This window comes from Sminthopsis crassicaudata, chromosome 2 (assembly GCF_048593235.1).
Source record: "Sminthopsis crassicaudata isolate SCR6 chromosome 2, ASM4859323v1, whole genome shotgun sequence".
Lineage (NCBI taxonomy): Eukaryota > Metazoa > Chordata > Mammalia > Dasyuromorphia > Dasyuridae > Sminthopsis > Sminthopsis crassicaudata.
Window position 1 is genome coordinate 287,578,605 of NC_133618.1, and position 15,753 is coordinate 287,594,357.

The window sequence follows — 15,753 nt, forward strand, 5'->3', positions numbered from 1 at the left end:
TTCTGTAAATGAAACTTTAGGATGACACCAAAAGATAAGCACTGAACGCTTTATAAGGTAGCATATGTGATCAAAACTTGAATGATATTCTTGATGATGACAAATGATTAATTAGAAAGATGATTAGTCTTAACAGCCAAAATGAAGGCAGCAGTAAGCTCCTTCAAATTCACTCTAAATTAAACTTAATCAATGATAGTACAAAATCCTGCATAATTTGGTAAAATGTCAATAAATCCCCATAAGCCTAATGTTGCTGAAGAAAGTAGCACTGGCATTCAAAATTAAGCTACCACACAGCAAAGGAAAAGACTATCTTTCCTTAAATCCTAAAACCTTTCATTTTGGGAAATAATGTTTGTTTTTTTTCCACTCCACTGCCTATCCCTAATCCCAGATTTCTTTATCTTGTTCTTCCATTCTTTCATGATCTTAGAAAAATAGGTGTCATGGTATGGGAAGGATTTTTCCAGGATTAATGTTTTTTTTAATGTTGTTTTCTTTCATTGGCATGTTTAAAACACAAGGCAAAAGCATGAAAATTATATACTGTAGAAAATGAATTAGCATTTTGAATTGATTTTGTATTTCTGTTAGAGACTAATTGCCTCTCTTATTTTCTTCTTTTTCTTACATACCTGAATTGAAAATAGATATTTATTAACCCCCTTAGGATTTTTCTATTTTAATGACAAAGCAAGGAGTCTCAGAGGTATTCTAGTGTAACATGAACAAAGATCTCTCTCTTTTCCCTCTCCTAAGGCATCTCTGACCAGTAATTTTCTAGACAAGTTGAGGATCTCCAATGAGAAGCCCAATTTCTCAATGTATGTAGTCCATTCCACTTTTTTCAAGTTCTAATTTTTAAAAAGCTCTCCATCTCTTTTATCAAACCTAAATTTAACCCTTTTCATCTCTAAAGCTTCTTCTCATTGCATCCTCTGAGATAGGGACAATACCTAAAATAATCATAGCAATAAGCCAGTGAATGGTACTAGATGAAGCTTTCTCAAAAAGTCCATGAGACTAGGTCTAAATCACGTGATTCCTATTCCCAGAGGTCTGCAGAGCCAGAATCCAGGTAATAGGAAGTCACATGGTTTCTAGGCCTAGAGGTCTCTAAAGGCTAAGACCCTAGGTCAGTGATAGGAAGGGATAGGAAGTGATGTGACCCACAAGAAGTAGACAATATTGGTGACTATTGGTCAATGTTGGTTACTTCCTTTTAGACTAATTCATGACTTGGGTCTTTTGCTATTTAACCAGCTTTACTGCTTCTGGCTTATCAGGTCTGGCACATGTTAGGAGCTAAATGCTTGGCTTCTCCCTGCAGAGACTAAATAAATGTTTTCTCTTTGTACCTAAATATGACTCTGATTAGTTAATTTGGGGAAGGGAGTCTAGCACCTGATCCTAACACACCAGCATGTCTTAAAAAACTCATTCTCTACTTCCCTGATTTCTGGTCAGTGATGAAGATAGTTTTATAACTTCCCTTTTTGGCAAGTAAAGAAGTGGTGAGTGATCATGGCATTTAAGCTATATCTTTTTTGAAGAATCTTTCAAAGGGGACTTTATTACTTTAGCATCTGACAGTTTGAGTTTTAGCACAGATGCTGACAACATTGAGTCTGCCTGTGTTCCAAACTTGCCAAAACAAAGAATTATGCTACAAGCTCAATGAATGGAAAACAAGAAAACAAAAACAACAAAAAACCAAAGAAGAATATGCCAAGTTTAAAAAATTCTGACTTGTAATGTATTCAAGGCTTTGAGCTTAGATGATACATGAGTAGAATGTAAAACATAAACTAGAAATGACTCACTTATTTTCTAAACCTGATATGAGTAGTAGAGGTGGTTCATTGGTTCTTGGCATTCAGTTTTTCTTTCTTCTAATCATTCCCTTCCAGTTGTGAGTACTTATGATAATTGACTTTTTTTCTATTAGACCACAAATAATGATGTTTTAAGTTCCTCCATGACAGTACACATACCCCAATATTTAATTGAAAATGCTAATCCAGGGCCCTAGGTACCTTTAGTTGTGACCTATTTAAAATTTAAAACTGTTTACAAAGTTGAATGAGATAATGACTTCTGCTAGGTTTAATTTCTCAGAGATTATCATAAGTATATAGTTTCAAAATTACTCTTGAACTAATTAATATGCTCTTTTTTTAAATTTAGAGGAGATAATGGACTGAAATTCATGAAACTCATATTTGATGAAGGAGCCCAGCCTAGTAGGTATATTCTTTATGAAGAATTAACTAAAAGATATGAATAAGAATGCTCATTTAATGGTTGGCCATTCTTGAAATGGATGTTTTCATAGTTGGTCAAAATGGGTTACAGAGATGCTACCAACAAAGAATGAATTTTGAGCAAAAAACCCATTGAATTGAATGTTACCTAATAAAACTGTTATGGAAGGTTTATGGCAAACATGGATAATAATCACATGGATTGAGAAAGCAGGAAATAATTGTATTCTGCAACAATGAAATAAATAAATGAAATCACTGATTCATTGAGGAATAAATACTATATGCCAAAAATAAAAAGTTAAATATCTTCTGCCTTGGTGGGATGAACACTAATTATGTACCAGCATCAATGGATTGATCACTCTATCAAAGAAAGAATTGTATAGTAGACATCACATAAAATGCAGCTAAATGGAATTTCCTTGTGAAACCTAGGATAGCTTCTTTTCTGTCATCTCTGACAGAGTTTACCCAAGCAAACTTTGGTACTCGTATACCCACTAGAGTTTACCACTTGTCTTTATTCATTAACGAAGTCTATAAATCTTCAGACCTCTATCCTAAAGAGCTTTATCTCTCTTTTTGTGTAACCCTGTCATGTCTGTTTGTGTGCCTCCTAATATCTCCCAGATACAATTTTAAAGATAATGGCAGAAGTGTTGAGTAGTTTGTTAATTTCATTCTTCATCAATTTATGTAAATCTTCAAAATAGTTTTAATAAATTGATATAATACAAATTGCTTATTAGGTTCTACTTCAATGTGAATTAGTTTATAAAAACCTTTGCTTGTCTCTTGGAACCTTTTCTTATAGAGTAATAGTATTTCATTATATCCATACTTCCATAATTTATTAAGAAATCCTTCAACAGATAAGTATTCCCTTACTTTCCAGGTTTGATGTTCATTTATTTTATTTCTACCACAAAAGAACTCCCATATGTAAGACCTTTTCTTTCTTTCAGCTTTTTTGACTAAAGAACCTGCAGTGCTATTGAAGGATTAAAGTCACACTATTCAGTAATTTTATTTTCTTAGGCTATTTTTCATAGGGGAATGGTTCTTATTCTTGTAAATTTGAATTGTTTTATCATAGAGCTTGATAGTGAGAGCTTTACCAGAGAATTTTGCCACAAAGCTATATTTAATGCAGTTGTTTCCATTTCAGTCTTCTTTTTAAATCTTAGCTATATTAAATAAATTTGTAGAAATATATATGTATAACACACACACACATACACACACACACACACACACACACATATATATATATATATATATATATATATATATATATATATATATATATGGTGGGATGGACACAATTAGTGGTCTATCAAAGCAAATTTCTGTAGTAGATCTCATACAAAATGCAGCTACATGAAACTTGTAAAAACTTGTAAAAACTAAGACAGGGATGCTTCTTCTTTGGTCATGAACTTTTTTTTCTCTTCATAGGATCTCACAGTAGTTTGTTTTCTTGTTTCTTTAATTTGTTTATGATGTGACCTTTCATGTCTAGGCCAATATTCATTTGGAACTTAACTTGATGTCTTAGTCTAATTCCATATTATTGTCTAATTTTCCCAGCAATTTTAAAATCTATTTTTATCTATCAGATAGTGAGTCTTCATCTCAGTAGTTGGTTTTGTGTGTGTGTTTCTTAAATCCTAGGAAATGTAATGCCGGAGAAATTGAGGCAAGATAGAGATTAGAGCGTATTTAATAATTTATTTAAAGGGAGAGATTTACTGGGACCGAATGAATCCATGGTTTGGTCTCAAGGGCTGAATGAGATTATCATCTCCAAGAATCCAGCCAACTATGTGAGTTCTCAATGACCTATATATACACTGCTCAGACTCAGGGAGTATAGACTGAGGCAGGAGTGGAGTCAGGGTGCTGAGAGTGGGAACTGAACTCTGACAGGGTGGGGTGAGCCTCTGGAGATGGGGGGGAGGAGGAACCCCAGAGATGGGGGGAGGCATCTTGATAAGACAGTTTTTGACATTCCAATAGCTTGGGATGGGGAGAGGCATTCTGATATTCTAAAACATAAGATCTTTTATTCTTATCAAATATTCTGATAAAGAGGGAGGGGAGGTTTTGCAGGACTGAGCTTTGAGTTTATAATTATAAATTGAAGTAGAACAATTAGAGAAACTAAGTCAGGACTGGGTCAGGATAATAAGAGTACTATAGCATAACAGCAACTATATACATCAACTATTTATTTTATTAATTTATTATTAGTATTAGTATGCTCTGTACTTAATCTGTTCCTCTGATTGATCTCTATTTTTTGAATTCAGTATCAAAGTTGCTTTGAGAATTAACTACTTCATAATATAGTTTAAGAAATGCTGAATTTCATAGAAGCACCAAATTTTAGAACTGTCAGATTTTAGAAGATCTTTCATTTGATAGAGGGTGAAATTCAGGCTCAGGAAGGTATTATAGTGACTTGCTCAAAGTAACAGTGTCAGATTATTCTTGTCTCCTTACTCCTAATCCAATAATATTTTCTTTAGATACCCAATGTGTATTAGTGGAAAATCAACTGGTTTTGGAATCTGCTGCCTTTATTCCTTATTAGTTTTATGATCCTGAAAAAGGTACTAAATCCATTTGGAGCTTATTTTTCTAATTTGTAAAATGGATGTAATAGTAGGTTTCTTACACAATTCAAAGGATTATGGTAAGAAAACATGTTATAGCTATAAAGTGCTATGTAAAGATAAGAAATGATGTTTATCAGCACACTGAATGAGTTTAATTCTTGGTTTCATACTTGAAGGGCACACCTAAAAATATGCAGAAAGGTAGTGGTGAATTCTTTAATTTAAAAGAGAGAATGATTATATATGGATCTGGCTGTAATATATATAGAACCAAAGTACTTATCTTTGCCTTACCAACAACTTCAGAGTGTTTGTTAAATGCAGACTTCACTAAATGATAAATATGCGAATAGCTTTGCATTTTCTCTCCTACATATTCCCTAAAATGAAAATATAAAAGTATATGCCTTAGGGTTAGTGATTATGCAGAAATGTATTTACTTTGGCACAAAGAGCATGGTATGTGTTTTCTTATTTCTACTTTCTAAGCATTTTCCTTTTTACTTCGAATTTTAAAATCATCTGGCAGATCTTATCATCTTGTCCTTGAGCTGTGAACTCTAGAGGCCCAGTATAATTGGTTGATAGTGTTTGCCAAGGGTGACACCTGGATGCACATTCTTATAGCACCTGTCAAAAAACATCACCTCAACCCAGTTTCAGAATTCTTGATATTTACTCTTTTACCAATTATATTTAGCAGTCCATATGTAAACTGTGAAATCTTAGTATCACACACATTTGTAAACCTGAAATTCACTCTCTGGAACTATTCTTGGTATTTATGTTATATTAGTCTAATTCCATAATATTGTCTAATTTCCCCTCTTTTTAGTAGATAATGAGTCCTTATCCCAGTAGTTGGGCATTTTATGGTAATCAACCCCTAGGCAACTATATTAGTTTTCTTCTCAATGCTTTATACCTAGTCTGTTTCACTGATTGACCCCTATTTTTCTTCTGTTTTTTGCCTTAAAAATTACTACTTTGTAATATAATTTAAGACTGGCTGAATTTTAAAATTTTAGAAGCACAAATTTTAGAACTGTCAGATATTAGAAGATCTTTCACATGAAATATGGTGAAACTGAGGTTTAGAATGATCTTTCGTAGTAAGTTTATTTTTAATGCACAATTATGAATTATGCTGGGAGAAAAAAATCAGAGCAAAAGAGAAAAATCATGGGAGAGATTAAAAAACAGAAAAAAAAAAAGTGAACATAGCATTTATTGATTTACATTCAGTCTCTTTAGTTCTTTTTCTAAATATAGATGGCATTTTCTGTCCAGAGTCCATTGGTATTGCTTTGGATTACTGAACCACTGAGAAGAACCAAGTCTTTCATAGTTGATCATTGGATATCCTGGCTGTTATTGTGTACAATGTATTTCTGGTTCAGCTTGTTTCTCTCAGCATCAGTTCATGTAAATCTTTTCAGGCCTTGCTAAAATCAGCTTGTTTATCATTTTTTATAGAACAGTAATATTCTATTACCTCATGTACCACAACTTGTTCAGCCATTCCCCAACTGATATGGATCCATTCCTTTTCAATTCTTTGTTACCTCAAGAAGAGCTGGTATGGAAATATTTGTACATGTGGGTCCTTTCCCCTCCTTTATACTTTCCTTGTGATATAGACCCAGTAATGGCACTGCTAGATCAAAGGGTAAGCACAATTTTATTGCCCTTTGGGCATGGTTCCAAATTTCTCTCCAGAATGGTTGGATCCTTTCTCCACCCCAGTTTTTCCACATCTCCTCCAACATTTATCAACATCTTTTCCTCTCATCTTAGACAATCTGAGAGGTGTGAGGTGGTACCTCAGAATTGTTTTTAATTTTCATTTCTCTAATCAATAGTGAGTTAGAACATTTTTATGTGACTATAAATGACTTTAATTTCATCATCTGAAAATTGTTCATACCCTTTGACCATTTATCAATTGGAGAATGACTTGTATTCTTATAAATTTGACACAGTCCTTTATGTATTTTAGAAATCAAATCTTTATCAGAAATACTGGCTGTAAAGATCTTTTCCCAGCTTTGTACTTAATTTTTAATCTTGTTTTCATTGGTTTTATTTGTGCAAAACCTTTTTAATTTAATGTAATCGAAGTTGTCCATTTTGCTTTTCATAATGTTCTTTTGTTCTTCTTTGCTTATAAATTACTCCCTTCTCCAAAGTTCTGATGGGTAAATTATACCCTGTTCTCCTAATTTATTTATAGTATCATCCTTTATGCCCAAATCATGTATTCATTTTGATCTTATTTTGGTAGGGAGTGTGAGATGTAATTTTATGCTGAGTTTCTGACATATTATTTTCTAATTTTCCCAAAAATTTTTGGCAAATAGTGATATCTTATTCCAGAAGTTGGAGTTTGGGGATTATCAAATACTAGATTGCTATAGGTCTTTGTGTCATGTGTGCATCTATTCCACTGGTCTACCACTCTATTTCTTAGCCAGTACCATATGGTTTTGATTCCTGCTACTTTATGTAATATAATTTTAAATTTGATACTGCTAAGTTATCATTCTTTGTATTTTTTTTCTTCACTAATTCCCTTGATATTTTTGACCTTTTGTTCTTTCAGATGAATTTTGTTATTATTTTTTCTAGTTTTATAAAATAATGTTTTGTCAGTTTGACATGGCACTAAACAAGTAGACCAATTTAGGCAAAATTGTCATTTTTCTTATATTAACTAGGCCTATCTGTGAGCAATTGATATTTTCCCAATAGTTTAGATCTGATTTTATTTATGTGAGAAGTTTTTTGTAATTGTGTTCATATAGTTCTTGGGTTTGTCTTGGCAGTATTTTATTTTATCTACAGTATTTTATTTTGTCTACAATAATTTTTAATGGAATTTCTTTATCTCTTGCTGATGGGCTTTGTCAGTAATATATAGAAATGCTCATTTGTGTGGATTGGAATGGTTTTGATTTTACAACTAGTGACTGTGACCTACCGGACTTGACATTCTCAATCATGTACTATTAACCATATGTGTATATTACTATTCTGTACTATGGAGTGCTGATGATTATTCTTGAAAATTACTTCATTTTCTTTTTCATGGAAAATCAAAATCTGATTGCTTGTAAATTCCATCCATTGCTTCTAGTTTGGGCCTCAAAGTCTAGTATTTTTCTTTTGCATGTTAACTTTTCACATACTTGAGTGCCTGTCATCATGGTTAGCCATGCCTTCATTTCCCAAACAAAAATTCCATGATTTTTTATCAACCTTCACATAGTAAGGTTTCTAGTATCCTTACTATTCAGATTGTCCTTTTGTATTTATTTAGGCTTGTTAGTGGGTTTTTATGTTGTGCCTCTCATAACTTGGCTTGGCAATTCAGATGCTATTTGTAGTAATCTATTTCACCTCTTGGTGGGTTTAGCTTTTCTCTTTCTCTGTCTTTAATGAACAGTAAGATCAAATTGGGTCGTTTTTTGATTGCACATCACATTCTTGATTTATATTGAATTAATAAATCCTAAAAATCAACCTGGATTTCCTTTTTTTTTTTTTCTTTTCCTTTTCTTTTTTTCCCATCTTTTTCTTTTTAAAAAATGTACTATGTTAAACTTAATCTGCCCTAATCTATTCCTCAGAGACAAATAAGACCTTAGAACTGGAAACTATTTGAGGATTTAGTCTATTCTCCTCTTCTTACAGGTGAAGGAACTAAGTTTTAAACAGGTTGCAATGATAATAAATAGTGGAGCAGCTATTGTCTCTTATCTTCCTACTTCCCTCATCTTTTTCCTTTATTTTTTATCTGTTTTTCATCCTTTTCTTCATCTTTTTTCACTTTCTTTTTCCTTTCATAAAACACAAGTTTTTGCTACATTTTAGAGATTTTTTTTTTCCCAGTGACTAAATTATTGTTTCAAAACTACTAAAAATGAATTCACTTTGGTTTGGTAGTGAAAATAATTGCTTTGAAAAAACAAACACACTGTGCCAATACAGTCTTTCTGAGACTGTCCCAAACCTTTAGTAATTTTTTATTGGTTATAGGCTAAAATATAACCGAGCTTTGATGACCCTCTTCAATCTGGCTTCCAACTACCTTTCTTGCCTTTTTTTCTTTTTCTTTTTTTTAATCATACTTCCTTTCATGAATTCTAGCTAGCTAGTTCTCTGAATTCCTATTACTTGCCTCCATACCATGGCACATGTTGTTCTCTATGATTGAAATGCAATCCTTCCTCATCTCTACCTCTCAGAAACTTTATGTTCATCTTAGAGTGCTTTCCTTGCCTAGAATTCCTTAATCTTTCCCCATTGTTAGTACTTTTTCCTCCCCCAATTTTCTTCTGTACTTCTTCTTGAACATATACCATTCTAATAGAATGTGCATTCCTTGAGGACAGCTACAACGTTGTTTTGTCCCTGTATTCCTAGTACATTGCCTTGCGCAGAGATCTCTCTCTCTCTCTCTCTCTCTCTCTCTCTCTCACACACACACACACACACACACACACACACACACACACACACCCCTTTGAAATATAGCAATAGTTCATAGACTGCTAGACTTGCAGCCAAGGATGACTTGAAATTGAAGCCTGTTTCAGTAAATACTGACTATGTAGACTATCAATTTTTGATAAAAGGAGGAAATCTTCAATAGCAAAAACAAGTTTAATGACCTGATCATTTGGGAATACATTGTATTTAAATTAATTCACTCGGACCCTTTCCCTAATGTTACACTGTTTTCTCTATTACTATTAGAGTCATGCTTTAAAGCAATTGTACCTCTTTGTAGTTTTAGCCTCCCTACTTTTTCTCCACCTCTCTCCCCCTCCATCTCTGTCTCCCTCCCTTACTCCATCCCTCTCCTCTCCTTCTCTCTTTTCTCTGTCTTTCAGTTTCTACCTTTAATGCAGATTAAGATGAAATTAGTCATTTTGATTGTCCATCACATTGTTGATTCATACTGAATTTATAATCTCCTAAAACCAATAGGATTTTTTGGGGGGGAGGTATTTGACAGATTTTGTGCAAAACCTAGGAATTAGAATCCTAACCCTATCTCTATATCACTGAGTCACACCTCCTTTTAAGAAAAAATTACTTCCTCAGGCTTAACTTATTTTTATTTTTATTTTTTTGCAAGATGTTTTTGTCAATACTATTGTTCCCCTCCAAACAGTGGGAACTAAATCACATATTACTCCTTTAACCTGAATTTAAAATTCCTTGGGAGTTTGGAAACCAAGTTTCTAGGCTTATTGCCGCTGTTCAACATTGGGTTGTTCATATTACCACATTGAAATTGCAGTTTCCTGATGTGTAAATTGTGAGTAGTTTAAATAGCTAATCTCTAAGATCCCTTGCAATTATTAATAATAAAATTAATTTATCCTTTACAATTTGTTTTCTTAACTCTCTGTCTTTGAAAACACACTTAAGTTGGAAAACCCTCTCCTTGGCCTAACATTCTCTTAATACATCAGTCCACTGTTCAAAATGAGTCAGACTATTAGCCAGGAAGTTTTACTTACCATTAATGTAGAAAGGAAAGCATTTAATATCTGTGATATCTACTATCTGCTTTCCTTTAACTTTTGAATTAGGCTGTAACATTCATTAATACTATCCCTTTAGGATATATTTTATAATAAAATCAATTATATGAACAATATAGAATTTTATATGAAACTATAAAATGTGTAACATAATTTTATATGTAAAATATAATTGTGTATACAAATATGTAAAATATGTATATGTACAAAATGCATATATACATACACACTAAAACAAGAGACAGGAGAAAATGATTAGTAGATAGAGAATAAACTGCTGAGTTACATATTGTTTTATTCTGAATTTGGGATCCTATATTTTTATCTGGCTGGATTTATTGCTACTCACAAAATCATAGCCAAGGTATATGAGGACAGAAGCTATTTTTATTCTATTGATTAGATTATTTTGTAGGAATAACTAAATTGCCTCACAAAGAGAAGTCATAAGTAACATTCTCAGAGAACTGCCTACCTTTTTGTCTGATTTTGAAATTTTAAGCAGATTTCTGATATAATCATGGATCTTTGCTCCCCGTTGTGTTTTAGCAGAAATGTGTCATTTATATGCAGATTGAACATTAATAAGTAATGTTGTCTATTTAGCAATAATAGGTAATGGTATCAGGAAATGGGAGGGAGGGGCTCTAAGTTATACCTAAATAAAAGAATTGGACAATCACTCATTTATAGAATTTTTAAGAAATCAGATTATTTACCACAATTAAAACATGTCTTTAATCAAGTAATAATTAGTTCTTGTGAATAATCTGTAATTGAGAAAGGGTTACAATTAAAAGTAATTGATAGAGTTCTATCCCTTTCTTCCTATTTGGTTGTTTTTTTTTTTTTTTGTTTTGTTTTTTAAATCCTCCTGTGATCTCTTAGGGTTATTTCCATGCTCATTCCTCATTACTATGACCAGTACTCTTTTCAGTATTATTTTCCCTCTTTCTCTTTTATATTGAGGCTCTGCTTTATGTGACTTTATCATGTGGGAAGATAGAGCATCATGTCTGCTTAATCTGGCTCAAATCAGTTGCAGAACTACTGTTACTGAATTGTAGTATGTAAGAGTTGAAAGAGGCCTTCATGACCATGTACTCTAATCCTTGCTCCCATTCCTATTTTATAGATTAGGAAACTGAGACCTAGAAAAAGGAGAATAATTCATTTTATAGCAGCTAAATAAATCTAAGATGCAAGACTCTATTCCAGATTTTGACTGTCATCTACATCTCATATATTTACCTAGAAATTAACTACCATTGAAGACCATATATTTCCTGTCTCTTATGGTTTAACATACTGGGCTTCTTTGGATTATCAGAATTTGTGTAAAATATCTTACAAAACTTTTTTTTTTTTTCTGCAACAGGCAGTACAATGCCAAATTAATCTTCCTAAAGTTGACCATTTGATTCTGTTGCCCAGAATTATCTTTAGCAGCTACCTGTATCCCTTAGAATAAGCTACTTACTCTGTCATTTGAAGTCCTCCAATATCTTACAGCAGTGTACTTTTCAAAATTGTTTTTACTACTATCCTTCATAAACTCAAACTATTCCCAAATTTAGCCATCCTCTCTGCTTAGAATTGTCTGTAAAGATATGGATATGTCTCTCCTAATTAGCTGTTTTTTTTTTTTTAATCTTTTCCGTGTATGTCATGGAACCTTTTAGCTACCAAATGAAACCTGTTCATTTCTCAGACTAACATTTTAAAATGCACAAAATAAAATATGTAGGATTACATAGGAAATAAAATAAATTGAAATACAGTTATAAATTTTAAAAAACAGGTTCATGAAACCAAGGTTAAGAAGCACTGCTTCAATATAAAAGTTACTATATACTTTTTTTAGGCCTCTGTTTGGTCAGGTGGCAAGAAGGGGAGTGTATCATTTTCCTTCCACATCTATGTTGTATTAATTCCAAGGTTAGTGAGTGACAGGACCACCACCTGAATGATTTTTATTGTACTAAGCCTGAGGCAGTGTCAGTTTTTGGCAAGAAGCCAGTCCCTGTATCACTGAATTTTCCTGTTCCTTATTCTAAAGGGAGAATTTCAGGACCTGCAGAGAACAGACCTGCAAGATTTCTCAACTATAAGGGAAAACCAACAAAGTACAAAGAACAAAGTAAGAGATATACACTCTCCAGTCTTTCAAAGAATAAGTTGGATATTCTCTATAGGTCCTGCCATAGCTTTAAATATTTGCAGATTTAAATATTTCATTTAGGGGTGGATTGGATTCCAGATAATCAATATCTTTTGGGGGCACTCACCAAATGATGTTCTTCTTGACCTCTCTGGATCTTAACTTTTTTTATTTTTAATTTATGAAATGAAACAAGTATTTCCATAACAGAATAATTAAGAGAAAAAAAAAAAATGATTGCTCATGAACAAATTTATACAACTTACTATTCCTTTTAAATATGTCCTGAAGTTCCCTCACCACCATCCCCACCTTTACTCTAGAGAAGGCTACCATTAGACATAAATGGTGTGTGTGTGTGTGTGTGTGTGTGTGTGTGTTCATATACATATACATATTATATAATTCTATGCATACTTTATCAGTTTTTTCTCTGTATGCAGGTTAATATCTAATATGTCCTCTTTTTGCTATTTGTAATAATCAAAATGACTCTGAATCATTCTTAAAACAATATTGCTATTATTGTGTACACTGTTTTCTTGGTTCTGCTTATTCTACTCTTATTCCATGTATTTTCATGTTTTATTTAGCCATGGAAGACTATATTATACAATGTTATTTAATGTATTTATACATACACTTCCCTCCTCTTAGGAGCTCATAATTTAACAGTGCACATACATTTAAACATACAGTAATATAAGTGTTTAATGAGTAACACAAATAATAAATATGCTTAAATGTTTTGAGGAACGAAAGATGGTGGACTAGAGTCACGAGAATGGTCCTGTGCTAATAAGTCAGTCAGCCTTGATTGACCATACCTCACTCAGCCTTCTTACCCTTTGTTTGGAGAGCAAGGTAGAATACCAACCTCCTCCCAATGCTTTCCTTTATAAGGCTAAACTCTGATCATTCTTTTTTGCAACTCTTGCCCTACTTGGTTTCTATTCTGTGGAGCAACACACTCCCATACTATATATCTTGGAGTCCTAATTCCTTTTGTGAGTTGCGCCCACCTCCTTTAGATTGTAAACTTATTGAGGTATGGGACTATTTTAATTGCATTTCCAATACTTAGTTTAATGTCTAACACATTGTAAGTACTTATCAATGTTTCTTATATTCATTGAATTGGATTGCTCCACTAATCTAAGGGAAGAATTCAAAAGCATTTTCTTGTCAGCTGATCAAAAATTTCAAGGAGTCTCCCTAAATTTTTCCATGGAGGTCTAACTTAATTTATCTCAAATGGAGTTGGGGTTTATTTTGGACTCTACATCAGATTAGAAAATAAATATGCACATATAGTACATCCTTCTGTCTTGTTTCTTTCATTCATTCAAAAGTATTTCCTGAATAGCTTTATCATGGAAGGTACCATGCTAGGCATTGTGGTGACTGAATTTTAGTTTGGCTTTTACTCTTGCTGGGTGCCTGAAATTATGAGATTTTATGGTTTTGTTTTGTTTTTGAGATTCTAACATGTTTACAGAGGTATCTGATGCTTCTGTGGCTTAGAGAAATTCTTCATTCATTTCTCTTTATAAATACTTTTTAGGAGGAAGAATGGTACAGTTAAAAAAACAAACAAACTGGATTTTAAGTCAGAAGACATGAGTTCATATTTAGCCCTGCAATTTAATGTTTGGATGATGTTTTGGATGACACTCTGAGTGTACTTGTGCCTCTGAGCTTCAGGTTTTTTATTTATAAAATGAGACAGTGGACTAGATAACTTCTTAAATCCCTTCTAATTTTTACATCATGAATCCTACATGCCTGATGATTAAACAGGCTCCATCAGTATGCTAATATTAAGTAGAAACAGGAGTGAGTGGGTTAAGAAAAAGATTAAGTTACAATACATATTTAAAACTTAACAGAACCACAACAAAACTGGACAGAATCAAATAAAAAATGTGGGGTTTTTTTGTTTTTAAACTCTCATCAGTACTTTATTGGGTACAGCTATTCACCTTCATCCTACTTTGCCTAACTATATTAACATCTTCATCCTATCTCTTACTTATGAGATCTTCTTAAAAATATTCTAAAAAGTATTTTTTTTTGCCAAATCCTAAATATGTGGGGTTTTGCTGATATACCAGTTTAAGAATCATCATCAAAAATAAAAACAAAAGAAAATAATCTAGTGTAACTTGTCCTTAGTGAACCTTATTAACTTGTCCTGCTTACCTTTTTTCATAACTGCTTGCCAATTATCTTTTAATAGTGTTAATATTGAATTTGAAAAGATTTGATGTCAAATCATTGAAAACTTTCTTTCTTCCCTTATGAAAAAGATAACATTTTTTCATCCCAATTTTTTTTGAGGATTGTCTTCTCCTAACCCATTCTCAAGGATGATTGACAATGATTCTATACCCTGCAATATAGTTCATTTTTTCTAAGCAATTTAATTCATTTTACAATCTTCTCAATTTTCTGGGTAGAAAAAATAAGCAAAAGAAATGAATAACTATACTTTGTATCATCAGTCTCATCTGTTCTAAATAGTAGTATAACAATGATGATGATAATGATAACTAGCATTTATCTTGTGCCTATATTTTATTCTCACAATAACCTTGTCATGTAGGTGCTGTTGTTTATGCCCATTATATTGTCAAGACAAGCAGATTAAGTGACCTGTCCAAAATCACCCAGCTAGTGTCTGAGCTTGGATTTGAATTCAGTCCTTCTTTCCTCATTCTTTTTCACCCCTACAATAGCTTTAAAGTCTTCTTGACTTTCTCATTTTTAAGAGCATCTGAACTTTAGGCTTCTTGAAACTTTTACCTAACATAAATTGTTTTTCATCTTAAGTTTTTTGTTCCTTGTTTTTGAACATTAAAAAATATATGAGCTTAGTAAAAGTTCCCTGTTAGTCTGTTTAGATATTCTACTATCCCATTCCCCTTTGAGTTCAATTTTTCTATTTTTCATTTCTCTCTTTAGAGTAATTCTTACCTTGGTACATGACACTATATCTTTCATTTCCATGGATGTTAAGAAAGTTACTTCTCTAAAGCCTAGGAAACATACGAGGTTCTATATGAACTTGTTTTTCCTAACCATATTTTTAAGATCAGCCATTTTCTCCCAGTTATTTCTACTTAACCAGCTAGTCTCTCGTTGTT

At 32.6% G+C, this 15,753-nt stretch overlaps 1 protein-coding gene across 7 annotated transcripts in view; it reads left to right on the forward strand.

The window, feature by feature from the left end:
* Positions 1-15,753, forward strand: part of STXBP6 (syntaxin binding protein 6) — a 339,987-nt gene that overhangs the window by 199,330 nt on the left and 124,904 nt on the right. For 5 of the 7 annotated variants that reach the window (XM_074289608.1, XM_074289611.1, XM_074289612.1 and 2 more), the window contains one exon: positions 12,506-12,586. The exons of the other annotated variants lie outside the window; for them this stretch is intronic. In XM_074289608.1, the coding sequence (XP_074145709.1) occupies positions 12,506-12,586 (81 nt within the window). The remainder of the gene's footprint in view (positions 1-12,505; positions 12,587-15,753) is intronic. 7 annotated transcript variants of the gene reach the window in all.